Source organism: Anser brachyrhynchus, assembly GCF_964034855.1.
Source record: "Anser brachyrhynchus genome assembly, chromosome: 6".
Classification (NCBI taxonomy): domain Eukaryota; kingdom Metazoa; phylum Chordata; class Aves; order Anseriformes; family Anatidae; genus Anser; species Anser brachyrhynchus.
In genome coordinates this window covers 20,025,276-20,051,982 of record NC_137700.1, presented here as the reverse complement: position 1 = coordinate 20,051,982, position 26,707 = coordinate 20,025,276, and the positions used below count along the sequence as shown (strand labels likewise).

Below are 26,707 nucleotides of genomic sequence, written 5' to 3'. Positions count from 1 at the left end.
TGCTCCTGTAGTTGGACAAGGTTCAGAGCCACGCTCAGTCCTGGCTAACAGACCTGCAAATGAGAGCTAATTAACCCAGAGAGATATGGAAACTGTTTTTCCATTTTATTTTTTTAAAGAGGATTATCAGGTTTGAGCTGCTCCTATTTCACAAGAGAGCTTAGAAAGCAAACGGCTTTTGCTCCTGTTTGGTTTTCCGGCTGCTGCCTGGGGCAATCAGGAGATAGGAGGAATTTGAGTGATTTCTGACACAAGCCTCCAGATTTCCCCATCGCCTGCCCCGACCAGCCCGTTTGCAGACAGCCTTCTCTGCCTGCGAGACCTGTGGGGTTTGCACCTCTGGGATCTCCCACAGCTCCAGCCACAGGGCTTGGCTGGCCCTGTGGGTGCTCCGGTGGAGTCTCCAGGCACTGGTTCCCTCTTCTTTATCTGTCCCGGTGCTCCTTTCTTCAGAAAGGCCCTTCCCCATGGTGAGCAAAGCTTCAAAGGCCCTGGTGCCCTGATTGTGGGTTGAACAGTGAGGATTTGGTTATCTCAAAGTAGCCAAGGTTTCCAGGCGGAGGCGTTATCTCTGTGTACGACTACGGGGGATTGTCCGAAGGCACCCTCTGTCCTTCTGCAAACAGGGGCTGAGCTCCGGGAAGCATCAACCCCCACAAAAAAACCTGGCAGCCAAGCGAACCAGCGGCAGTCACGCGCCAGCTCAGATCCCTCTGCAGGCAGCTGGGCAATCCTGAGCCTGCAGGGTTTTTTGGGATAGGATGGCTGGACGTCTGTCTGATTAGGTTCCTGTGGGTCCTCAGCAATGATTGGAATTAAAACTTGCCCAAAGTGATGCTGGAGGGGGCTGCCCTGCTGCCTCGGCCCCGTTGCTTCTGTGTTTTCGGTTCCTAAATGCACAAGCCTCCATCTGGCTTTTTTCGAAGGGTGTATCAGCATGTTGCTCCTCCTGGGCGATGGTGAATGTCTGAGGGACCGGTCATTTATTTTCACTCACACCATCTTTTCATCATCTGCAAACTTTCTGAACAATTAGCATGTTTTCTTCATCAATAACAATGCAAAAATAAAAGAGAGAGAGATAGAGAGAGGCCTGCTACAGAAGCACCCAAAAACCTGAGATTGAGGAGTCACCCCTGGGGTTTTGTTGGTGCTGAGCACATTTAAGTAAAAGGTGTTGCTAGACGCTCTGCAGTTCTCACTTCCTTCTTTCGGAGGGCACAAAATTGGACAAGTCATGTTTTTGCACACATTCCTACCCCTGCCAAGGCTCAGAGCAGACATAGCTGGTGCCCTCAGTGATCAGCCCCCTTTTTTGGGGTTTCCCTTTGTGCACAGACTGGTCAGAAAGAAAAGCCCGCTATCGGTTCGGGTCCATCTCCCAGCATCAGGCAAAGGGAAGGAAAATTTTGTTCGGTTGATCCTAACCAGGCTTTCCCAGGTTGGGACTTGTCCCCATTCGTCTGTGCAGAGAGCAGGGGGACGTGGATTCACCCAGCGGAGGATGCTCCTGACCTTACAGAGGTGCACTTTTGGCACTGCAGTGCAGCTCCAGAGCCACTGGCACAGGCAGAAACGTGCTCGCAGGCTGCGTGCGATCCCCCTTTCACCTTTTCCTCTGCGCCAGAGACTCAGCAGGACAAAGCAGACAGCTCAGGGCTTCCCACCCCCTTGTTTCGAAGGAAATGGGAGCGTAAGGACGAGGCTGGGATGTGCCTGGCCCAGCTTGCAAACGACCTCTGGCAACTGCCGGCCAGAGGAATCGCCGTCTTCTGCTTTTTCGGTTCCGATTTGGAGTTGGCACCCGCCCGCTTCCTCACGCTGAAAATAGGAGAAATTGGTTATCTGGAGGCCCATCGCCCCGCGGCTTGGTGGCCCTGCTGGGGGCGAGCACCCGCTGCGGGAAGGCCACCACGAAGGGGACGCAGAGCAGAGGATGGGGAGCAGCAGCCTGGGCTGGCCGGGCGTCCCCAGCACGAGGGGACATCTCCCGGTGTCCCCGTCCCGAGCTTTGCCCTACCACCGTCTCCCCTCTCGCAACATCCACGAGCATCGCTGCTTTAGGTCGGGAAAGCGCTCGCGATGAGCAACAGCTGAAAATAAAGGCACAAAGCCCGGGCTCGGCGACTTCCCCGCTTCACCCTGGGCGGTTTCGGGGGGAAGCAGAAGCGAAACGGGAACAGAAATCGCGGCGCGGGGCCGCGCGGGGGCGCAGCGGCAGCGGCACCGGGAGCGCGCCCGGCCCCGCCGCCGGCCGCGGGAGGGTTCTGGGGGGGGAGCCTGGGTCCTTGCGCCCCCCCTGGCGAGACAAAGCCGCCGGGAGCCGGGTGCAGCCCTGGGACAAAGGCAGGACAGCCCCCCCCCCCCTCCAGCCTCCCAGCCACATCCCGGCCCCCTGGGAAAGGAAACCCCGGAGGGAAGCAGCCGAGCGGCGGTGCCGGGAGGGCGGAGGGCGGAATGGGGCAGCCTCTGATCCGCAAGGCGAGCTGCCAGGCAGGCTCTGCCCCCGTTTTATGGAGCAAAGGCCAGCCCAGGCTTCCATCCGGCAGAGCAGGACATGGCCACCACTGCGTCCTCAGCTTGGGCCGGGGGCACAAAACGAGCCAGAAGAGTTTGATGCCATCGAGGGCCGGGATGCCCGGTGAGCCACCAGCAGAAGCCTTGGGAAGAGGAGCCCAGTGGTGCCATCACCGCTGCGGCAGGGCTGTCCTGCTCCGTGGCTTCATACACACACACGTCTGTTGGCACCCCTCCTGCTGCCAGCAAGGTGCTGTCCCACGCTCATTGCCTTTGTTAGCAGCAAGACACTAACAAGCTACACGGGCCATCACATGCAAACACTGATAAAACTTGTGTTTCTGCATAACACCACGGGAAAACTATGCTGGGAATGCACAAGAGGATGAAATATCTTATGGGGACTGGTTTTTTGGCTCTGTCTCCAGATGTCTTTTGGCTCTTCACTATGGAGCTCGGAGGGGGACGTACAAATTTCCACGCATAAGCCAGAGCTGCTGGTCCCGTACACCTGGATATTATAGCCCACACTGCGGGGACAGGGACAGCCCGTGCACACTGAGGGGGAGCTGCTGGTCCCCTCCTGATGGCCACGGTGGCCAGCACTTCCCCAAAGGGCCACGCTCACCAGGACACTTGTGCGCATTGCATCGCCTGCCTGGCACACGGGGACCATCAGGTGCCGCAAAGCTACCTACCGACCCTACATGGGGACCAACACGGGGTCTTGGGGTGACCGATGCGGGATCTTAGGGTGACCAATGCAAGGTCTTGGGGTGACCAACACGGGGTCTTGGGGTGCCTTGAGGGGGGCAATACCAAAAGGAAGAAGGTGGTCGTGGAGGTGGGGGAGCGAGAAGCAGCCGGCGAGAGCCACGGAGAGGGAGCATCGGGGGGGGGGGGGGGTGGCACAGAGAGAAACTTTTCCCCCGAGCTCCCCGTTCCTCCGCACGGTGCAGGATCTGGCCCTGGCACTGCGGGATGATGGCCTGGGGCCCCAGCCCCGCCCCAGCCCCGCTCCCCCCCTCCGGCACCCCGGGAGGAAGGCAAGAAGGAGGGAGGGAGGGAAGGAGGGAGGGAAAAGAGAGGGAGGGAGGATGACAGCGCCGTGAAGAAAAGCAGGGGACCCGCCGCCCTCCCCGCTCCCGCACGGCAGGACCGGGCCCACGGGGGTAGGTGAGGGTGGTGCTGGGGGACACTTGGCCGGGAGGGGGGGGTCCCTGGGGGTCCCGGCACCCAGCAGGGGCATCCGGGGCTGGGTCCGGCGGGGGGCTCGGACGGGGAGTTGTGGGAAGTTGGGGGAAGGGGAAAGGGAAAAGAGGGGGGAAGGCACGTTCCTGGGACCAGTGGGGTTGGGGGGCTCCGTGGCCGCCCCCCACAGCCCCTCGGAGGCGGCTCCAGGGCTCCGCCACTGCCGCCTTTGTGCTGCCTCCGGCCGCGCCTTTGTCTGCGGGCAGGGAGCCCCCGCCGGGCCTGGGGTGTCCCCGGGACCCCCGCCCAAGCAGCTCCTTCGGCAGCTCGGGGGGACGGCAGCAAATAAAAATATATATATATATATATTTATAGAGAGAGAGATGGATGCATCCGGAAGAAGGCAAAGCCGGGGTGAGCCGCTCCTGGCCGGGAAGCAGCGGGGCGGCGCGGGGGGAACTTTTCCTGCAGCGATCCCGGAGTTGCATCATCCGGCCCCATGGGCAGCGCTGGCAAGTTGGTGGCAGGGGGCTGCTGGGGGGCTGTGGGCACTGGCCAGGTGGCCACAGGGGCCGCTGGGGTCGTGTGGCCAGTGGTCGTGGGGTCTGGTGGCCGGACCCCATCTCGGCACCGTTGGGCAGCCCCGAGCTCGGCCTGAGCCCGCAGCATCCCCCTGCTGCTCGCCAGCCCCTCGCCAGCTGCAGGTGGTGCCGAAAAACCCGGCTGCTGGCTGCGGCTGCCAGCGAGTTTGGTTCGAGTTTGGGTAATTTGGGGTAGGAGTTTGTTTCGAGTTGGGTTATTTTTGTGTAGCTGGGCACCGCTCGCTGCTGGGCCAGGTGAAACCCCGAGTGTGCCGCAGCTGCGGGGGTGCTGGGTTCGGCTGGGGTGCTGAGCGGGGCTGGGAGCAGACAGCTCTCCTCGGGCACCAGCCGAGGCCGGGGGGGGAAAACTCACCCCATTCTGGCCTCAAATTTGGGCTGGTGGCACCGACTTGCTCCTCTGATGGGCACCTCGCTGGCCCCGGTTTGGCTGAGGCTTGGTGGCTATTCTGGGCAACTTTATAAACAGCGTAGGAATTGACTTTTTTTTTCTCTCTCTCTCCTATTTTAACTCGAATTACACGTGTTGTTTTTGAGCAAAAAAAAAAAAGTACCTCTGAGCGAAAAACACCGGAGGGAGCAGCCGGTGGCCAAAGCGAAGCGGTGCCACGCTCCGTCGCCTCCATCCCGCTGCCTCCTCCCCTGGCTCGGGGGGACAGGAGCCGGCCGGGGGGGCGAGCTGCTGGACCTGGAGGAAAGGCAGGGGCGGGAGCACAACCCCTCCGAGGCGAAAGCGAGTGGGGAAACCATCGGGTTTCCCAGCCTCGGGAGGGGAAGTAGTTGGTAAATACAGAGGGAGCCAGTTTGTTGTGATAATTTTTTTTTCTGCACGGGTTGCAGACAAAGAGCAGATCAGCCCGCACGCCTGCTCTCTTTGTTGTTCCAGCCAAGGCTTTTGCTGGGTCCTTTTCCCAACCTGGTGGAGCAAAGTGCTCCAGAGGGGTCCCGGGCACCGGCTGCGAGCCAACGCTTTGCCTACCGGCTCTGGGAACTCATCCTCAGCCCGTTGAGTCACCGGAGGAAAATGTGACTTCACCCAGTCACACCTCCGGCTGCTTTTCCCCATGAGCCCACAAACGCCTTTCCTGCCCTGGATGCTGTCTCCCGGCCGGAGGAGGGATGGGGAAGGGCTGGCCCCGTGTATCGCCCCTCGCCCGCTGCATGGTGCTCGGAAAAATCACGCTGAAATGAAAAGCTCTTTGGGTTTGGGAAGAGCCGGGTCCCTGCAGCCGCGTCCCAGCTCTCCCGTGCACAGAGCCCCTCTGTTCCCCGCACAAAGAGCCGCTTGTGGCCCTCCTCCTGCCCCGGCCGGGCTGCGCCGTGCGGTCCCCAGCGAGGAAGAGCTCGAGGACGCCGAGCAGCCCCCGGCCACCTCGCCGGGTCACTGCGTCCCCTTCCTTGCTGCTCTCAAACCACCAAAGCCCCAGGACGTGCGGGGCTCGGCGTGCTTTCTGCCCGCCCCTTGTGCCTCCCCGGCCCCACAGCTGAGCCCTGCGAGGGTTCAGGGACCCAGCGGCTCGTCCATTTGCAGCCGCTCCTGTATTTAATGAATTACACCCACCCTGGGCCTGCAAATCTGGGGTTTTGCTGGAAATCGCTCTCTGTACAGTCCCCATGAATAATTTCTGGTCTGTGGATCATTTGTGGTTTGTCCGCTGTGGGCATTAGAGAGGGGGAAATCCTGGGCTGGCTGCGCCCAGGGCGCTTGGCAGCGCTCAGAGCGCCGGCGCTGACCCTTGGAGCCGCCTTCCCAGTGCTCACGATTACAAATCTGAAACTCATTCCCCTGGCAGCCTCCCTGGGAGCAGCCAGCACCCTCTGCCAGGGTCTGTATAATTAATTCCCCCTCTGGGCTGCTGAAATACTCCGCCCCCTGTCATTGCACGGGCACCGGGAGCTTCACGGGGCAATGGGAAGGCTTTGGGCAGCAGCGGGCGCGCGGTGCTCCGGAGGCGGGTGCTTTGGCAGGGCAGCAGGCACCAGGAGCACGAAAGGCAGGGGTTTACACGCACGGCATGTGATGGAGAGTCAGGCCACGTGAGGCCCTCCGCCTTCGTCCGGTTCCTGGAAACCCCCCGGCTTTCGCTTTGAGACCCACGGGAAGACAGAAGCCGCGCGCCCCGAGCACGTCACAGTAGGAAGCCGCCTGGCTCCCCAAAAAGTACCTTTGCCCCCTGCCCTGAGCGCCCGGCCCAGCGAGGCCCCCTGCCCAGGGGGGGATTTTTGGCCGGCAGCAGGCAGGCAGCTGGCAGGGATTGGGTTTCGGCGCTGCTGGGAGGAGGAGGAGGTGCGGGAAGGGGTCTCCTCTGGCAGATTTATTTCGGGAGCAGGGAGAGCGGCGCTGTCAGCAGCTGCTGGGCGCGGGGTGGAAGCGATAATAGGAGCCCCCCCTCCGCCCCCGCCACGGGTTTTTACAGCACAGGGTGTTTGCCGAGCTCTTGCTCGCACAGCACAGGGGAATTGCCTTCAGGCCCTCGGCATGGGCTCTCCAGACGTAGAGGTTGCCAGAGAGAGCAGCGAGTGCAGGGGAAGGCCCTGATGTGTCCCCTCCTTGCCCCCGCAGGCCAGGGCCACCTGGAGGGGGATGCTGAGGAGCAGAGGATGCCCAGCAGATAGCGCAGGGCACCGGCAGCCCAGCCGGGGGCTCCCCTGAGGACAGGAGGGACGTTCAGAGGACGCAGAAGCCCCGGCTTCCCAGCTCTCCCTCCCCATGGAGAGGAGATCCTCCTTGCCCCAGGATCTCCGGGAGGTGCTGCACTGCCTGAAGATGAGGAGCAAGTACGCCGTGCTGCTGGTGTTCGTCGTGGGTCTGGTCATCATCGAGAAGGAGAACAACTTCATCTCCAGGTAGGAAGCACGGGACCCCCTGCTTTTAGCCCTCTGTCCACCCGCCCTGCGTGCTTGGCGACCCCAGGTCCTGCAGGGAGAAGCGCAAGGGGGGTCCCCAAAACCTCTAGGGGGATGGAGGGGTGGCCTCAGCCCCAGGCTCTGCTCGCTCTCCCGCAGGGTGTCGGACAAGCTGAAGCAGTCCCCGCAGGCGCTGGCGGAGGCCAACGACACGGAGGCCAGCCCAATGCCGGCCGAAAACGGGTCCCTGGCCTCACTGCGCCAGCTGGATGCCGCCTTCTCGCAGCTGAGGATGCGGCTGCGCAACGTCACCCTGCAGCTGGCCGGGGGGCCGGCGACGGCAGGGACGGTGCCCCCGGAGCCGCGGCGGCACGTCCTGCTGATGGCCACCACCCGCACCGGCTCCTCCTTCGTCGGGGAGTTCTTCAACCAGCAGGGCAACATCTTCTACCTCTTCGAGCCGCTGTGGCACATCGAGAGGACGGTCACCTTCGAGCCGGGCGGCGCCAATGCAGTGGGGTCGGCCTTGGTGTACCGCGACGTCCTGCAGCAGCTCTTCCTCTGCGACCTCTACATCCTGGAGAGCTTCATCTCCCCGGCGCCCGAGGAGCACCTGACGCCCTTCATGTTCCGGCGGGGCTCCAGCCGCTCGCTGTGCGAGGAGCCCGTCTGCACGCCGGCCGTCAAGAAGGTCTTCGAGAAGTACCACTGCAAGAACCGCCGCTGCGGCCCCCTCAACGTCACGCTGGCGGCCGAGGCGTGCCGGCGCAAGCAGCACGTGGCCCTGAAGACGGTGCGCATCCGGCAGCTGGAGTTCCTGCAGCCGCTGGCGGAGGACCCACGGCTGGACCTGCGCGTCATCCAGCTGGTGCGGGACCCCCGCGCCGTGCTGGCCTCCCGCATGGTGGCCTTCTCGGGCAAGTACGAGACCTGGAAGAAGTGGGCGGCCGAAGGGGCGGCCCCGCTGCAGGAGGATGAGGTGCAGAGGCTGCGGGGCAACTGCGAGAGCATCCGTCTGTCGGCCGAGCTGGGGCTGCGGCGGCCGGGCTGGCTGCGGGGCCGCTACATGCTGGTGCGCTACGAGGACGTGGCGCGGGCGCCGCTGCGCAAGGCGGAGGAGATGTACCGCTTCGCCGGCATCCGCCCCACGCCCCAGGTGGAGGAGTGGATCCGCGCCAACACGCAGGCGCCCCGCGACGGCAGCGGCATCTACTCCACGCAGAAGAACTCCTCGGAGCAGTTCGAGAAGTGGCGCTTCAGCATCCCCTTCAAGCTGGCGCAGGTGGTGCAGGACGCCTGCGCCCCGGCCATGCGCCTCTTCGGCTACAAGCTGGCCGGCAGCCCCGAGGCGCTGACGAACCGCTCGCTCAGCCTGCTGGAGGAGGGACCCCCCTCCTGGGTCACGTAACGCCAGGGGGGAACCGGAGCTGGGGACCGGAGCATCCCGGCGACGCCGAGCCCTGGGGCCGCGTCGCGTCCACACCGATGGGTTCCTCGGGAGGGGCAGCGGGGGTGCTCCGGCATCAGCTCCGCTCCCCATGGAAGGGGGAAGGATGCGACCCTGAGACAGAAAAGCTGAGCACAAGGGATAACCCTGGGGCCAGCGGCAAAACCTGACCCATGCACCAGCTTAAATGGCACCAGCTCCTTTCTGTAAGGAGTCACTGAGCCGGGGAACCGGAGGACGCAGCCGGGAACCCACAGCCCCCATGCGGGGGTGACTTTCTGGGAGGTTTGTGCAGCCTGGGTGCTTGCCAAAACCATGCTACGCCCTCCGAATGCCGCTGTCGCAGTCAGGGAGCACTCCTGGATGGGATTCAACATGGAAAGCAGCGCTGCTGCCCCGCGGCCGCGCGTGATGTGGTGCCCAAAGTGGCGCCACCCCAAGCACCAGTGGCACAGCGTGCCAGCACCAGCAGGGACCCGAACCCCAAAGGCCTTACTGGTTTAGTGCCTTCACGCCAGCACAGACTGGGAACTGCCCGCAGAGCCCCAGCCAGCAGCAAGATGAGGTGGCTTCTCGGGTTTGTGCTCTTCAGTGTTGGTTCGGGGGGGTGTCTGTTTATTTTTAAGTTTGTTTTCTTCCTTTTTCTCTGTGTACCAGGGTTGCAGGGCAAATCTATTTATTTATTATGTGAAAAAGAGGGGGAGGTACACCAGGGGTCAGAGCTAAGCCCAAAAAATCAGACCAGCACAATGTGCTGCAGAGAAACAGGGACACCTACAGCGGAGGCAGGGGGATTGTGGCCCATGGGAGAGCCAAACTGGGGATGCAGCTCCCCAAAAAACCCTGGCCACAGCAAGGCAGGGATGCTGCCATCAGCAAGCACTGGCCTCAACCTCGCACCGGGGCGAGGACACTCACTGGAGCCTGCTGCTTGCCCTGGAGCAGCTGAACCTCGTCACCTGCTGGAAGCTGTTTCACTTGACTTAATTAAAAATTAAAAAAAAATGATAATACAAAGGAGCAGATTCCAAAGCATCTCCTGTCTTGTTGGTGTTCGTCCCCTCCAGTCCCCCACCCCATAAATGTGGCCCATAAGCCACAGGCAGGATTTGGAGAGCCCATCGCTCCTCCAGGAGACTTGGCAGCTGCCGAGGACCTTTGGGGGACAAAGCGAGGGGCCCCCGCCGCTGTCCCCGAGCCCAGCACGGCCACCCGCAGCTCGCTGAGGCCACCAGCCCCCTTAGACAAAAGCAAAAATAAATAAGCAAAACTCAGCTGCCGCCGGCTCGGCTCTATTCCTGCCGGCACAGAGCACTGGGACCGCCCGGGCTCCGGCAGCAAGCCGCGGCTCGGCGAGCTCACAAAAGCTGCGTTTTTTGACCCAAAGTGGAGAACAGAGGCGGCATTGAGGAGCGCGGGGAGCAGCCATGCCAGAGCCGTCGGCAGCCATCCTCCTGCAGCAGCCGGGGTTTTTCCTTTTCCTCCTTTTGCTCCGCTTGCATCTGGCCTCAATATGTGACGGAGCCGGGGTGCTGGATGCTGAAGGGCTCAGGAAAGGAGGCAAAAGTGGGGTTTGTGCCGAGCAGTGCATGAAAAAAGCTGATGTGGATGGGGTGGATGGGTCTCCTCACTCGCCCTGTGCATGGAGAAGCAGCCTCGGCTCCCCCGTGAGCAGGGTTTTGTTTGGGAGCCTCCTGCTGGGCAAGCAACGGGTGGCCGGGCTCAGCTGTACGCCGGGATGGAAACGGCTGCGGTGCAAAAACAGGGGGGGGAAACCTTGTCCCCATGGATGGACGGGCCCTATCCTGCACCCCGGGGTGGGAAAGCAGACAGGCAGCCCAGTTTCTGCTCTGGAGGGGCAGATGCTGGAGGAGCTGAACCTTAAACTCCTGGGAGCATACAGCAGGGGAAGGCTGGAGGCTGGAACAAGGTCTTTTCTGTGTAAGAGTACCCATTGCTTTGGCCCAGGCTTGTGCAAAGCAAATAAATGGCTCAAATTAAATGGGGCTTCGCAAAACGGGGGGGGCAGACGCATCCCTGGCTGGCAGCCCTGGGAACAGGGCTTCAGAGGGTGACGAACGGCGGCGTCCCCATCCCTCCCTGTTGGGCAGGGAGGGACAAAGCCAGGCCTAGGAGGGACAGGCAGAGCAGCCAGGGGAAATACAGGGAGAGCAGCCAGGGCAGGGGGAGCCGTGCTGATTTAAGGCGGAGGGGAGGGCTCCGAGCCCCTCTCACCTGCGTCACCGCACTGCCTGCACGGCCGCAGCCCGCGCTGGCTCCGGCCTGTAATTTCCAGCTGAGCAGGAGCATTTCTTCCTGGACATCCTCCAGCTTCCACTCAGAAGTGTCACAGGACAGAAAGGAAACGTGCCCCCAGCCCGTGCGGATCGCTGCAGTGGCTAATTGCTCTCGTTAGGGGCACGTAGCCATGGCTCCCACACAGAACTGGGGCTCGGCAGTGCCAGGCACACAGCTCCACCCGAGGCCAAAGCAGACACAAGTTGTCACACAAAGTGCCTGTGTCACCTCCCCACAGCCCCAGGCTGTGCTGAGGTCTCCTCCCAGCACACCCAGTTGGCTGCAAGAGCTTTAACTGGCCCCTAACTGGGGGACCACATGCAAGGACAGTGATGGTGCCCAGCAGCCCCCAGGCTGAGATGCCACAGGTGCAGTGGGGTGCACCTCCTGCTCCCCTTGGCCCCACCAGGCCTTGCTCTGGTCCTTCTCCGTACCATTAAGGACACGGATTTGGGGGAAAAAGGACGTGTTTTCAGCCTGAGGACCTACCTGCAGGTCCTGCTCCACTCACACGGGCCGTGCCAGAGGACTGCATCCACACCGACACCAAAAATCCCTCCCTGGGAAGGACCCAAGCTTTATGAAATAAAACAGCTCCCAAAAGGCTCAGGCTCACCCCAAACCAAACAACCCTCTTTATTTCATGCCCTAGAGCTGCTCCCTCCCCTTTATAACCTGCCCTAAACAGGTCAGTGCCTGCAGCTGTGCTGCGTCCCAGTGCTGGCTCAGGCCCCCATAGAGCCAGCCGCAGCTGTCCTTTGGGGAAAATGGGGGAAAATTGGCAATTAGTGTCACCAGAGGGAGACTGTCTGCAGGTAGCCCAGTGAGGGGACACGTGCTGGAGGACAGGGCCACCAGCCGAAGCCTGGAAATTAATTTTAAAAAGCCATTTTCCAGCTGGGCACAAGGTTTATCTCGAACATAAGAAGCCCCTGCTGCCCTGCCGGCCCTCCTAACCCCCCGTCCCCTTCTCCTCTCCTGCTCCAGCTCGAGTTAATGGGATTGGGTTTGCTAATCCCCCAGTACTATTGGAGGGGATTTCTGCAACAGGACCAGGAGCAAACCTATGGCCAAGCCACCGTGTGCCCCATCCACCCTGCTGCCATCTGCCCGGGCCCAGCCTTGCCCATGGTGGGCTCGGCGTGGTCCCCGCGGTCAGGGCGAGGGGCCGGGGGCTGCAGCAGACATGGACAGGTCGGAATTAAATGACAGCCTTGTTTTCTGTTGTTTTTTTTTTTTTTTTTTTTTTTTTAAGAGGCTGCATGCCTGACCAGACCGCATTTCTTGGTCCGCATCCCATATTTATCCTGTAATTACACCTTCAGACAAAGGCTGCCTGTCTGTGAGGGCGATTTTTTTAAGGACACAGTTTTATTACACGTTGTGCTTTCACTGCCATGAAATCCTGGGGAGGGGGAAGAAAACGCCCCGCAATTCGGGGGTGAAAGCTGTTCTTTCTTGAAACCCAGACCTCTCCCTTCCCATTCCTGAGGAAAACCCGACCACAGACACACATCCTGCTTCTCCAGCACCCCGCGAGGAATAACGCCACCAAAAACAGCACCGGTTTTGTCCCATACGAGAAAGATGTCACCCAAGTGCTGAGCCTCGTGTTCTGTGCTGCAGGACCAGCGAGGTCCCATAAAAATCCCATAAAAAACGTCCTGGGTAAGGCTGGTTGAGCTCTTTGCACCTGCTTGGATCACAGCACCACAAGTGATGAATTCCCACAAGCCAGCGTTTTGCTTAAATTAACACCCACCACAACTTTGGCTCTAGAGGGCCGGTGAAGATGTGCACTGCACGAAAACCAAAGGCATTTGGTGGAGTTTTTGGAGCAGGGTTTCCTCCAAGAGAGGAGCTTCACCACCAGGAACAGGGGGAAGTTTTGTGACCCCAGCTCCCCACAGCTGCTCGTGCAATACAAAGCCCAGCTGAAATGCAGAGAGCCATGAGCTTTGCCTTTTTTTTTTACCTGAATCCCTTTTTTTTCCACATGGGATCTGCCTGTAAATGCATGCGGATATTTTGCCCAGCCTGACCGACACAAGGTGGCCTTGGTGCCGAGGGCTGTGGTCGGCGGCCAGCAGCAGGGCTTCTCCAGCTGATGTCACCGAGGAACTGGAAATAAAAAAATGAGCGTGGTTGGAGAGGGAATAAATAAAGCAGAGCCTTGTTGACTCTCGTTGAAAGCAAATTTTATTTATAAGGTAAAAAACAGACCGTGTTGACGTTTAAGAGCAGCCGGGAACTGGCCTGAATTGTTTTTTCCAGGCAATCCTTTGCCCTGGGTTAACCCAATTTCACCCCGGGTGGTGGCAGAGACCCCTGCGGCACACGGGAATGACCAGAGCTCGCTAAGAGCAGTCCTTAAGTCCTGAACCACCTGTTTTCCACCAGGGAGAGGTCTTCCCCGGTTTCCCAGCAGAGACGTCGGTGAGGGGACAGATGGGACCTGAGCATCCTGAGCTCTTCCCAGAGGGAACAGTCCCACACTCGGAGGGACTTGAACCAAACCTGATTGGGGGAGGACACCGAGACAGGCCTGGCCGAAAGCAATCCCTCCATAACGTCTCGGGAAATGCCGGCACCTTTCCAGGAAAGCACCTCTCACCCCTGCGCCTGCTTTCAGAGCAGGACGGGGGGACTGTGAACGTGCAGAGGAGGGCAGGAGGCAGCCCCCCAGCCCACAAGATGTGATGCTAAACTCACCGCTTCTGGGGCATCCCAGAGGTGGGACAAGCATCCCCTGGAGCCCCTTCCCTATGCTCTATTCCCTTACAAACAAGGGAGACAAACCCTCTTTGAAGCTAGCCAGCTCTTTCTGCAGCCATCTGCTTGCAGACGGCCGGATAAATGCTGTCAAACACCACGTTTGCCAACGCTGAGCACACACCTCTGTGCAGAGAGCTCCCCGCGACCACACTGCCTTGAGCAGTCAGACTTTTTTCCCCATTTGCTTGGGGCTCGACGTGAGGTTTCCCGAGCTGGTCACAAAGGCCCCTTTTACCTCCGCTGTTTGCTCTGGGTCCTGTTTGTGCCGCTGGCCTTGTCTTTCTTGTTGGTGCATCTACAGCTCACCGCCTTAGAAGTTTTTCCCCTTGTTTTTCAACGGTGGCCCTGACCTTCTGGTATTAAACTGGATTCTCATGATCACCCCATCTGCCCGGGAGCAGAAACCTCACTGGGGTGTGGAGCTGCCCCTGCCACCGGCTTTGGCTCGACCTGAAGGCACACAGAGGAAAAACAAACCCACCCAGGGCCACGCCTGGGGATGTTTTGCCTTTGTCTTGGAGGCAGGTTTAGGAGATTTGCGTTGTGGCCAGCAGAGATAGGGCAGGAACAGTGACTGCTTTGTGGCAGGTCCGGTGCAAATATCCCTAATTAAGGTTTTTGGCACCCTCCATGCTTGCAGGGCCTTTGTCAGCCTCCCTGCGATGGAGGACACCCAGCACGTCCCCATCCCATGCCGAGCTGGCTGCACCCTCTGGCGGCCACACTGCCTCCCTCGCAGCATCCTACCAGGACGCCCTGAAAATGCTGCTCCACCCCAAAGCGTGGGCACGATTTGGGATTTTCTGTCCCTTGGCTACCTACAGTCAACGGGCAGAACCAGCCCTCAGGGAGCGAGCTCAGCTCGGGGCCCACCTCCCCGTTTTTCCTGAAGAAATGCAAATTCCTTCCTCCATCCCCACGGGTGAGGTTTGGGGGGAGTGCTCCAGACCTCGATACGGGGCTGGTGGGTGCTGCAGGAGGAACGAGGAGCAGAGGCGGCCTCCAAACCCTCACATCAAGTGCGGGGCAGCTCTGCCAGCAGTGTGCACGGGAGCTATAATTACCACGGGGCCGGCCGGCTATATTTATCCGCAATGCCGCAGGAGCCAAAAGTCTTCGGGGGAGATTTCTGAGGTCTGGGCGTCCTTTTCACTGCAAACCTCTTCTTCAGCCCGAAGGGAAAACCATTTAAAACATGCTTGTAGCCCAAGGAGCTCGAGGTCTGCAGGTGGGGCCTGGAGCTCGCAAAACACTGCTGCAGCCGGAGCTGCGGGGATGCGTGGCTCAGCACAGCTTGGCACGGCTCAGCTCGGCACAGCTCAGCACAGCTCGGCATGGCTCCGAACAGCTCGGCATGGCTCAGCACGGCTCGGCACAGCTCAGCACGGCTCGTCATGGCTCCGAACAGCTCGGCATGGCTCAGCACGGCTCGGCATGGCTCGGAACAGCTCGGCATGGCTCAGCACGGCTCGGCACGCCCCGCGGGGTGCTGTGCTGAGTCAGGGGGCGGGTAAGAGGCGGGCCAGCCCCAGCAGCGCTGCGCTGGAGCCTTCCTCACCCCGAAGAGGAGCGTCAAGCGGCCCCGTGCCGAGCCCCCGCCATGGGCTCCCGGCTGTCGGTGGATGACTCCGTGCGCGTCGTCATCGTCGGCGGTGGCTTCGGGGGCACGGCGGCCGCCAGCCAGCTGAAGGCCTGGGCCGTCCCCTTCGTGCTGGTGGATATGAGAGATGCTTTCCATCACAACGTCGCTGCCCTGCGGGCCTCCGTGGAGAGTGGTAAGAGGCGAGCAGCGTGAGTGCCGTGGGCCTGCTGCCTCGCGGCCAGCTCCTGTACCACACCTCGGGGCCCTGAGGGGAATAACGAGGAGCAGGACAATGGAGGGGCCTCCCCTGCCCCTGCCGTGCTGAAATGTTTGACGTTTTCCACCTGGAAAACAAACACTTGGCTCTGGGAGGTCCCATGTACCGTCTGTGTTAAGCTAATCCCATGGCTCACAGGAAAAATGAGGCATAATTATCCAGATGCTCTTTTTTTTATTTTTCTTCAAGAACTTAAAAGTTCACTGAAGTGAAACTCTCGGTGGATGGAAGGAGCAAACGGGTGGCATGTGTGAAATGCTGCCTCGCTCAGCAGTGAGGGCACACGGGACAAAGTTCAGTCAGGGACAGGCTCGGCCTTCTCTGGGGCACCAGGCTCACCCCACCTCTCCAGGAGCTGGGGATTTAGGGGGGAAATTCAGCTTTCAGGGCTAGGAACAATTGTCAGAATGATGCCAAAACCTTGTGGGGTTTGTTAAACCTCCACACGGAGGAAGATCTCTTTCTTACCATCTCCCCCTACCACAGGATTTGCCAGGAAGACTTTCATCTCCTACTCCGTCACCTTCGGCGACAGCTTCCGACAAGGCCAGGTTGTCGGCATAGACCCCGCGAGGCAGCTGGTCCTGCTCAGCGATGGTGAGGTGGGTGGGCAAGAACTCGTCACCAGAAAGCTGGCAGCCCTTTGGGATCGCCTGCTGACGCTGAACGTCAGGCTGCAGCAGGGTGTGCTGCGAGCCTCTCCTCCTCGGGTTTTCTTCGGCTGGGTTTTGGCTGCAGGAAGGCAGTACCCCAAACCCACACCAGCTTGGGTTTGGTTGTAGAAGGAACTTGGAAATAAGGCTGCAGGCAGCTCTTTGTGTTTGGGGTCCTCTGGCAGGGGAGGGAGCAGGATGAGCAGGATCACGGGGCGCCTGGTCACAGAAAATGTGCCTGGGAATGGGAACGGGAGCGTGACCCTGCCAAAGGAGGGAGGGTGCGCACATCACCGCACGTCTGCGTGCTCTGGGCAGAATTGTGCCCTGGGAAAAACAAACTAGACCTTGCCCCCGGAGTCAGATGAGCTGGGAATGCTGCTCGGCTGGGCCCTGACCCATGCGCTGCCCCCCGCTCAGAGGGCAGAACGCTGATCTGATCGCCCCTCGGCCTGGCTGAAATACCTGACCCCAAACAACGGCCTAGATCTGTGCTGCAATAGGGGCGTGCCGCTAATACTCCATCCCACCTGGTGCTCAGATAAGCTTTTGTTCTCAGGGCTGGATTTAGAGCTCAATTAACCCTGGAGCTCAGATCCTTATCTAACCACAGGAATAAACACAGGGAAGGAGCTCCAGGAACTCCTCTCAGCCCGAGCATCTCACCTCTGTTCGGAAGAGGGTGAAGGTGGGAGGTCAGTCTGTTATTTGTGTCCCTCCGGACTCCAAACTCAGAGCTCCAGCTGATCTCTGGAGCCCTCTGTGATGGCAGCTTCAGCGACTGACGCAAATACCAGGTTATTGCCTGTAAGCTTGTGGTAGTTCAGACTCCCTTTTTAAAAGTCTAACATCCCGTTCCACCTTCTGCCCTCCCAGGAGCTTCACTACTCCCATCTCATTCTTGCAACAGGCAGCAATGGGCCGTTCCCTGGGAAGTTCAACAAAGTCATCGACATGGAAAGCGCCATCCAGACCTATGAAGACATGGTTAAGGAGGTGAGGAATCAACTTATTTCCCAGGAAGCCTTCCCTGCCTTAGTTCAGCTCGCGCCACCATGGGTAGCTGGAGCTATCTGTGTCTGAGAAGGAGACCACAATGCCTGGAGGGGTAGGACAAGGAGCATGAGCTAGCTCGTTTGGTGTTCTGCACGCCCTGGGGGAAGCACTACCTGCACAAGGGGAGACCTGAAAAGCGCAACAGTATTACAGTATAGGCAGGGAGGGTACATGGGGTTCTCATTTTTGTTTCTTCCTAACAAACTAGGTGTTTTACTGGTGTTAGGCTGACGCCATACATCAGAAGGGTCTGCTTGCAGAGTGGCTGAAGGTACCTGGCTTCCTGCACAAAACCTTTCTCTCATAACATCGGTTTCTTCTTTACTTCAAGATTGAGAAAGCTGAGCGCATCCTGGTAGTGGGAGGTGGAGCTGCCGGCGTCGAGATGGCTGCAGAGATCAAAACAGAGTACCCAGCCAAAGAGGTAGCAGCACATTAGTTACATTAACTTGTTTTTGAGACAGTTCTTTGTTGGGCCTGCTGGAGGTATTGGAGATCACTGCAAATCAGGAGCTTCAAATGCAACGCCAACCTTCCTCCCCACTGCCTCCTCTTCTGGGAGCACCCTTATAGCCTGTCACCAGCAATTTTTGACACTAGATGCCCTTCACCAAGCTCACTCTCTTTGGGCATTTTAGTGGGACAGAAGGAAGCTGTCTATTGCTGCTGCCACATACGTGGTGTCCTGGCCCATTCCTGTATCCCCATTTGCTATTTTGTCCCCAACAGGTCACCCTCATTCACTCCAAAATTGCACTAGCTGATGCAGAGCTGCTCCATAGCGTCCGTCAGGAGGTGAAGGAGATTCTTCTCCGGAAAGGAGTGCGCCTCCTATTAGGTATGGACTTATCACCTCCGAAGATCTACAAGCTGCTCCTCCTTCAGCCTAGTAAAGGTTTGTGACCCAGGGTTCTCTGTCCCAACAGGTGAAAGGGTAAGCAACATGGAAAACCTCACAACAAACCAGTTCCAGAAGGACATGGTAGTAAGGACAGAAAAAGGCACAGAGGTGGCTGTTGACATGGTGGTCCTGTGCACAGGGATAAAGATCAACTCTTCAGCATATGCCTCTGCATTTGGTAAGTGAAAAACACCGTGCGTGGAAAAGCAGCACAGTTCCTCAGTGTCTTCTACTTGAGTACTGTGAGGTTAGAAATCAAACTTACACAACCTGCAGCGGTTTTTCCATGACACAGCAAATGTTCCAACATCACATTAAATACTTAACTGTGAAACGTGACCTCCAGAAACTTACAGATGACAAGGCTTACCATCTTCTTCGGCTCCTCCTGCTAATACCTGCAAGGAACCTCAGTGTCCTAGTTCAGCGTCAGGCAGATTACACCTAGAAGTTGGTGACAACTCCTGTCGTCAAGGCCAGGATTTCCTCCCAGATAATGCGCTTGCAGAGTTCTGAGCACAAATAGGCTCAGCACGTTTGGCATTCTTGCTGCACAATCAGTGCCACAGGGCATTCAGCGGATCAGTTTTCCAGTAATACACCCTCAGTCTGCATCCCTTACAGCCCACTACAGCTATGGAGTGGTGTGACCATTACCCAGTCCCTTTCTCAGGCTGTGTACGCTAGATCTTCATGATTCCATGTTCCCAGACATATCAAAGGATAATTCGTTGTATCAGAATGTGCAACAATTAACTACAGCAAGGCAACAAGCATCTCTTGTGTGATGTAGATAAGAGGATGAAAAACTAACTCCCCTCTTTTTGTCAATGACATGTTGATAATATCAGCATTTTGGGGTCTCAGGCATAGTACACAACCCCAACCTGAAAACTTACTGTTTGGCAAAGCAGGAGACAAGCTGGCGAGTAATGGAGCTTTGCACGTTAACAAGCACCTCCAGCTGGAAGGCTACGAGAACATCTACGCCATCGGGGACTGTGCAGACGTGAAGGAACCCAAGATGGCCTACCACGCTGGGCTCCACGCCAACATCGTGGTGACAAATATCATCAACAGCCTGACACACAAGCCGCTTAAAACCTACCAGCCAGGTAAGGTCATCTCTTAGCAACTGGCTTTAGCTGTTGAGCTGCTTTTCTGCAGGGAACAGCCGTTTTAACATGTATGCATCATAACTTGCATGGGATGCTAATTAGAGATGGGGGAACCCACAATTGGGCTTGACTATATAGGCTTTATCTTAGTTCTTGCCAAAGACCCTGCAGAAGTTAATTACATGCGTCGGTCTAGGTAGAGAACGTGTCCTTTCTTCACTAACGTCTTCCTAGTTAATCTACTGGTGGGTGTCTGCCATTCATCAGTCTTGGTTCCTTTTCTTTAAGTTCCTTACTGTCCAATTAAATCCTAGAAATAAGGAGAGGACTTGACTTTCTCCTTCCTTCTCCCCTTAAATGATACAACAAGCACAAACTGAAAAATCTATTAAAAAAAAAATCTAGCTAGGTAATGGTTCTCATTGATAAGCAACTGATTTGCAAATACTTACTGTAATTATCGTGAAAGCTGTTCCATATGGATGGGAGATATCTGGACAGCTGCTGGGTTTTTAAAGGTTGTCCAGTCTACTTTTTTTTTTCTCCACTTAAATTTTGTTGTTTACCTCTTGGACTCCCTCCTGGGAGGACAAAGTCATTCTACATTACACAGAGAGTCAGCCAAATCCTTCCACTGTGCAGCTCTAAAGCAAGAGAAGTGCCTGGCATCTCCTGTTACACCATCAGGAGAGCAGAGCTAGCCTTCAGTTTTTCTGAAAGGCTGATGCCTCGTGAGAAGAGGGAACGAACAAGGCAATCTCATAAAAGTAGAACAGATGGTAGAGAGAGTTGCAAGTTGTTCTCCTTGGGCCTGCTCCCTTCCTTGTCACACAGCACATGGGTTACTGTGCTCAGCAGCACATGGATGGGGAGGAGGCTGCTGGGGCCAGCGGAAGTACAGCACCTACATGGAGTATGGTTTGGTATTTAGGTTTGAAATTGCTTAATTTAAGCTGTCTCTTCTTTCCAGGCTCCCTAACATTCCTGCTTTCAATGGGTAAGAATGATGGTGTAGGGCAGGTGAACGGCTACTACGTGGGACGCCTCCTGGTGACCACTGCTAAGAGCCGGGACCTGTTTGTCTCCAAGAGCTGGAAGACAATGGGACAGACAATGCCCTCTTAAGAGGGGACTAGAAACAAACCAGCAAGGAAGTCAACAACTGGAAGAAGGTGAGGGCGCACTGTTGTTGCTTGGACAGACCGATGCTGTCTCCCACACCACCTCCGAAAGCCACCCTTCAGTGTAACACATTGAAGGGGGCCCTGTGTTACACTAAAGGGGAAGGAGGCACTTTCCAAATTAATGAGCAAAGTTCTCATCATAAAAAACAAGGAAGGAACATTTCGTTTACTTTCCTGGTGAGATAGCTCTGAGCAAGAAACTTGGTTTACCTCCATTTGTAACAATAAACACTGTGGTTTTCAAAATGCGTGGCTTGTTTGTTATGTGGTTTTTCCCTGGCTTTCTCTACTCTAGCTTCTAGAGAGGTATCTGCCTGTTACTCGGGTACAGACCTGGCATCTGCTCTGCAGCACGCAGGAAGAATGGCTTGCAGCACTGCCTGCGCAAAACCCACCTAAAGCCTTGAAAAGGCTGTGGTAATCCTGAAACTCAGCAGAATATAATGCAGCTTTGTGCCAGCATCTCCCCAGCAGCTTTAATTAAGTCACAGCACTATACTTCTGCCAGAAGCTGGTTACTTGTGTACTAAGTGTGATATAACACGGACTTAATTAGGGATGCTGCTTTTCTTTTTTTAAAGGTGAGAAATTTCCAGAGCAAAACTAGGGCTTATAACAATAACCATACTTGACACATCTTTTTCTTTTTTTTCTTATAAAACAAACAAAATCAACATGAAATATTCTCAGTAATTACAGAGATTATTGTGAATTAAAAGCAAAACAGAAGCTCCTCATGCGTCACTTCTAAAATCCTTCCCTCCCACCCCACCCCCCGCGGGCTGGAGGCAGACCTTTAACATATACCCTCAAGGGAGGGGAAAAGGGAGCAGAATATTTAAGAGCTTTCTCTAAAGTGTGTGTGTGAAAAATTCATCACTACAAATCTAAACTGAAGTTACTCTTTAAAAACTTCTAAACTAAAGTAACAAGGGACACTAAAACTCCTGAAAAAGAGATGGTAACTCAATTGCTTAAGGTGATATAAATGGCTAGAGGATGCTAAGATCATGAAGAAATCGGACTAAACCCCCCTCTCATCTCTAGTCACAGCTCTTCATCAAGTCACAACACATCACACTACTACCACTCCCCCTCCTCACCACATTGAAAAAATAAAACCCACCTCTAATGCTTTTAATGCTACTCAAGTTTGTTGAAAAATAAAGTTTCATTTGGCTGCCGTTGCTACTTAGTGTCTAGCTTGGCCATTTCTTGCACATAGATGCCAATACTTTCGCTGTCGAAGAGCAGAAAGTAAATGTTCTTCAAGGAGGAAGAGCTGGTGCCGTCAAAATGGGTGGAAATAGCTCTGAGAGTCACCTGGGCTGCCGTCTGTTTTGGGAAGCAGTTTCTACGGGACAGGGGAAGAAAACAAAACAAGAGTGTCAGCTGCCTGTGCAAATATTGTGCACACGTGATGCCGAAAGGAACAAACCATAGCCATACCCACTACAGGTTGCTGTTAAGACAGCATTAGTTACAGTTTTAACACGTGCACATCCCAGAAGCAAACCCCAAGCTTCTGATAACAACATTTATCTGCTGCTGTGTTAGCTTCCTTGCTGGCACTGTCACCGTTTTCATTTGCTTCTACTCTTTATAACTACACAAAGTATTTTAAACACTCTACCTTAGAATCAAACTCGTCTATGCCATGCCGGGCAGGCTAAAAAGTTCAAGGATTTTTTCTTTAGTTGAAAACAAAATTGTTTTAAAAAGATGACATCCGACTTCCTTTCCCTGTCACTAACAATACTTTGCTTGAGCCTTCAGTGAAAATAAATGAAGTTACAAATTCAAACCAAGATCCATTCCTTCCTTCATTTTTTTTACGGTAATACTCTCCAGGCTACTAACTGAAACACTACCAAATTTTACAGCAAGCAGTGTTGAATTGTGACTCTTCTTGGAGCACCGGGCCCATGTCCTTGAGACTTCAGTTTTATTGTATCTTAATCACTCTCGTACTCCCTTTTCAACTCACAGAACTGTTCAGCTGCAGCTCGGTTCCTTCTCCCTCATTTCAGCACAGAGTAGTTACTGTGAAGGTCAGCAGCTTTTCATCTTTGTTTATACGAAATATGACTGCTATAAAAACAATTTCAAGTACTGTTCTACTTAAGCTTGATGCATACCTTGTGAAACACCCTGCCTTATGCTATGCCTACACTTAGGAAGGTCTGCACATTGCTGTACTTTGTGCTTAGGAAGGTCTCCACATTGCTGTACTTGTCTAACACCAAAGAGATTCCTCGACCTAGAAAGCATCCCTTTCCTGAAGTGACGGATGTGTCTCTCTGTCACTGAGATCTGGAGAGAGAGAGACGTTCTCCGGCATTCCCTGATGGAGTTTCTCTGCTGCCTGACAATGGCTGTGACAGTTCTGCTGATTTTGCACAACCCTAAAGAGCATGGATGTAGTTTCCTTGCTACGTAAGCATGTAGAAAGCCGAACAGCTCCCAGAGTCTGGGTGAGACTGTACTGGGGTGCGCTGAATTGTCTGAAGGCGAGTTAAGACCTGGCTGAGATTGCAGATAGGCATTGAACGTAACTGCTGCTTGCTCTCAAGTTTAATGCCTCCTATTTAGATTCTACTGTACGATAATGCTCCAAAGGAAGTCAGATCTATGCCAAAAACTTTAGCCAGAACAACCACGCCCTTACTCTCGGGCAGGATCACACACAACTCTTCTGCTTCTCAATTAAGTTTGTCTTAACTTATCCTCAAAGATCTTCAGTGACGGGCCCACTCCAGAACACAGATACGCCATTCCAGTGCCTAACAATGCTTACAGTTGAAAAATCACAGTATTTTTAATAGCATCCAGAGCAGCTTTTAAATTGCTTTCTTTTTTTCCCCTTTTCGGATAATAATATGCTGTACATTTGTGTATTTCCCTTCCTAAGTGCAGTACGACTCACTTCTTACTCAATTTTACGTTAGCAATTTCAGACTTATCCCATATATATTAAACACTGTCCAAAAAAAGAGCTTGGAAAATGATCATCAACACCTGTCATATGCATACTCACTATCATCTAAATGACCACTGACAGACAGGCTTTTACTAGTTCTGGTCCCACGACGAACCTCTGTAACAACCCAGTTAATGTATCTTTGTGGCAACAAGCTATCGACAAAGACTTTTTGAAAATGTTTTCCAGCTGGTTTATATTCACTTCATAGCACAAATAACTTAATCTAAACTCCATTTCTCTACTTTCTATGATAAGATTATACATGTGAAAAGCCCTGGCGCAACTCAAACATCCCATCAACTGCTTCCTTACCTACATTATATCGGTTACTGTAAACAGTTACTAAGACAGGACAGAAGGAAAATTCACAGAATGAAAGGTGAACTTTAATAAAGAAGCAATAGAACAATTTGTCACACTTTGCTTTGACTGAACACTAAAAATAAAAAAAAAATGTATCTGTGTGTAAAGGAAAGCAATTTATGTAAAAGTACATTGCCTCTCTACTCTTTTATCCTGGTCCATAAAAATACTGTTGTTTTGGAAAACATCTGTCTAAAAATGGCATTTCCTCCTCCTCTCTATTCAGCAAGATGTGATGATTTCACTGGTCAAAACAGTTTTACTTTCATTTCATTCACTACAGGGCCAATGCAACTGGACTGTGCCGTACACATTCTATTCCTTGGGCATCACGCAGAAAACCAGTAATTACATTTCAAATTATTCATAAGCGTGCAAAACCTATTGTGAAAGAACAACTTCTGCAGTTAGTGAGGCTTGTGTATGGTTTCTTATAATCAGAGACCAAGCACCTTCAAAAAACAACTAACAAACAAAACCAAACAACACACCACCTTTGAATTTCTTAGTCAAGTACATTTTATTTGCTATTTATTAAGAAAGAAATGTGAAGTTTTACAGTTGGTGTCATAGTTGCCTTTTTAGAGCAGAACTGTATTTAAGAAACGGTGATTTTCTTTTGAAAGAAATCATTTGTGTGACTAGTGTATTTAATATATATTCTTGGGATGACTTAAGTAAATATTCTGCGTTTACCTAGCTCAAGAAGCATCACTTACCTTCAGTATGGTGGCAGTGTAACCTTATTAATACCAGCAGAGCTTTAGTAAGATTCACTACAGTAAAATGAAGGGACATAAGAATGCTCTTTCATTCTTCTACTCATAGTCAGCTCAGCTCTCCTCTCCTGAGAGTACGCTCATTTCTCTACACACAGGCTCCCTCTCACAGCAGCAGCTCTGATAGTTAGTCATACAATTGTTACACAATTCAGAATCCTCTTATGCAGAAAAAGTCATACCTGCCACTGGGAAAAGGGGGGAAAGCCACAGACTTCAACTTCTTGTCTTCTGCAGCTGTTAAGCAATTCTTTATGGTCTCTTCAAGCTGCTCTTCGCACTTGTCTGAGCCCCACTGCGGGATGTGACAGTGGATGACAAACTTTGCTGCTAGGCCACTAGACTGAGTAAGTGCAGCTATCAAAGGAAAATACAACATTTAGTTTTGAAAAGAAATCACCCTGCAATGACTTCTCGATCCCAAGTACTTTCTTAATTCCATTGCCTCTCCCAAAAGAAAGATATTAGGAATGAAAGTAAGCCACAATGACTCACTTGCAATCATAATCTGACTGTACTATCATTACTTGTGTGATCAGTTGTTTCTTTATTCTCTAAAGAACCCGGGCTCATTTGGTTAACAGACAGTTATTCAATAACATTTTATAGCTTTCTCATTCTGCATGGCCTCTGCACGTTCTTTTTTATGCAAAGTATCAAAACCTTGCACTGAATACAATGTCGTTAATTCTCCAATAGACGTTCCTGCAGTGCTGTCATGGCCTTATCTGAATGCTTTGCACAAATACTCTGCAACATCTGTACAGCTCCAGAGGGTTAGTAATACTTGCATTCCCTTCACGGACAGGTAATTTCAGACTACAACCTCAGAAATCAAAGATGTTTATTGAAAGTAGCCACCAGTAAGGTCCAATTAGAAATCTCAGACTCATTTTTTCAGGACTTGCAACATTCACAGCATAGCATCAGTTTGCTTTTGTGGCAGTTGTGACTTTTAGCACTTTTAAAATCTAAGCCTTGGGACTCTCAGGTCAAACCCCCAGAAATTAGTCATGCAATTATTGCCCAAGGATGAAAAACTTGGATTTATTCACTTGTCCACCATCACAGAAGAATTCCATCTAATGCTTCACTCTGCTACTTAAATTTCAACCAGAAGAGAAGCCTCAGGCCTTTAACCTAAGGAGCAAACTGATTGAAGACAACACAGGTAACCTGTGAACAGCACTTGAATTCAAGGCCTAGGCTGGAGCTCAAGTGATTAAAAACCATTTGTTAGTGCTTGCCTGAAAACCAGTAGATGTGGCAACATCAAACACAACAGCACAACACAGTGCTTGACAGAGTACATTTTCCTTCCATTAAACTAAGATTATCCTCTTTCCTGGGACTAGTTTAAGAGCACAAAATAAGTCAACTGTCTTATCTATGTGATGTTGATAGAGAGAAGTAGTTTAGTTGGATGTTGTGGCATGTATTTCTGATGCAATGCAAAAGTGAAGTAAAATGTACTGTACAAAAATCTCTCTATAATTAGACTGTTCATTTAGGAAATTTGAAAAACAAAACCATTTAAAGTACTGACATGCTTTTTTCAGTGCTTTTAGTATTGAGGTACTAAGCCACATAAGGCACGAAGAGATGTATTGTAACTTCTCCCATCTTCACCCACATTCAACTCCTATAAATTGGCTAAATTTGTCTACAAAGGAAGACAATCTCAAGCCCTTAACTATTCACTGCTACACACGCATTAAACATTTGAAGAGAGCTCTTTTGTAATTTGTATTTCTATTTTGTAGCTGTAATGCCTGGTAGAAGAGCAGCAATTGCTCTTTGAAAACCATGCCAGTTCTATAGATTATATCACATCTATGTTTATTGGCGTTCAAACAAAGTGAGGTAGTTGCTGTGACTGCATTGTTCATCAAATATGCATAAATGAGGGTAATTTGTAAACTAGAATTGCTCATAGACTGAGAGCTAATCCTAAGAAATGTGGTACAAGTAGGAGAGGAAAGAGGCACTGAGGTGATAGCACAATTTTTTCCATAACTTTTGGACTCCCACAGACAGAAACTGCCTAAGGTAAATTAATCATCCTGCTGTAACTTTTCAAGGTGGTACCTAAAAGCCCAAAGACAGGATGTGCACAGCACAGAGGTATCCTAACCCT

At 53.8% G+C, this 26,707-nt stretch overlaps 3 protein-coding genes across 17 annotated transcripts in view; 2 read left to right on the top strand and 1 right to left on the bottom strand.

Annotated features, from left to right (window-relative positions):
• The first annotated feature begins 2,254 nt into the window (after positions 1–2,254).
• Positions 2,255–9,633, top strand: CHST3 (carbohydrate sulfotransferase 3). 8 transcript variants are annotated; one of them, XM_080597323.1, is made up of 4 exons: positions 3,598–3,689; positions 4,084–4,122; positions 6,871–7,154; positions 7,314–9,633. In XM_080597323.1, exons 3-4 carry the CDS (start codon positions 7,018–7,020, stop codon positions 8,560–8,562), a joined length of 1,386 nt encoding a protein of 461 aa, XP_080453449.1. In that variant the 5' UTR covers positions 3,598–3,689; positions 4,084–4,122; positions 6,871–7,017; the 3' UTR covers positions 8,563–9,633. The 8 variants fall into 8 exon arrangements, with proteins under 8 accessions (XP_080453452.1, XP_080453454.1, XP_080453448.1 ...); XM_080597326.1 differs by lacking the exons at positions 3,598–3,689; positions 4,084–4,122 and adding an exon at positions 2,255–3,196; XM_080597328.1 differs by lacking the exons at positions 3,598–3,689; positions 4,084–4,122 and adding an exon at positions 3,428–3,563.
• Positions 9,634–15,112: 5,479 nt separating this feature from the next.
• AIFM2 (AIF family member 2) lies at positions 15,113–20,691 on the top strand. 2 transcript variants are annotated; one of them, XM_080597338.1, is made up of 8 exons: positions 15,113–15,449; positions 16,020–16,135; positions 17,063–17,182; positions 17,574–17,666; positions 17,972–18,080; positions 18,169–18,321; positions 19,058–19,258; positions 20,232–20,691. In XM_080597338.1, the coding sequence occupies exons 1-8, from the start codon at positions 15,275–15,277 to the stop codon at positions 20,384–20,386; spliced, it is 1,122 nt and encodes a 373-aa protein (XP_080453464.1). In that variant the 5' UTR covers positions 15,113–15,274; the 3' UTR covers positions 20,387–20,691. The 2 variants fall into 2 exon arrangements, with proteins under 2 accessions (XP_080453464.1, XP_080453463.1); XM_080597337.1 differs by having other exon boundaries at positions 19,055–19,258.
• A 393-nt stretch (positions 20,692–21,084) lies between these two features.
• The window catches only part of MACROH2A2 (macroH2A.2 histone), a 27,546-nt gene continuing 21,923 nt past the window's right edge, over positions 21,085–26,707 (bottom strand). For all 7 annotated transcript variants that reach the window (XM_080597341.1, XM_080597339.1, XM_080597340.1 and 4 more), the window contains 2 exons: positions 24,753–24,927; positions 21,085–21,799 (listed from right to left, as the gene is read on the bottom strand). In XM_080597341.1, the coding sequence (XP_080453467.1) occupies positions 21,634–21,799; positions 24,753–24,927 (341 nt within the window). In that variant the 3' untranslated portion in view covers positions 21,085–21,633. The remainder of the gene's footprint in view (positions 21,800–24,752; positions 24,928–26,707) is intronic.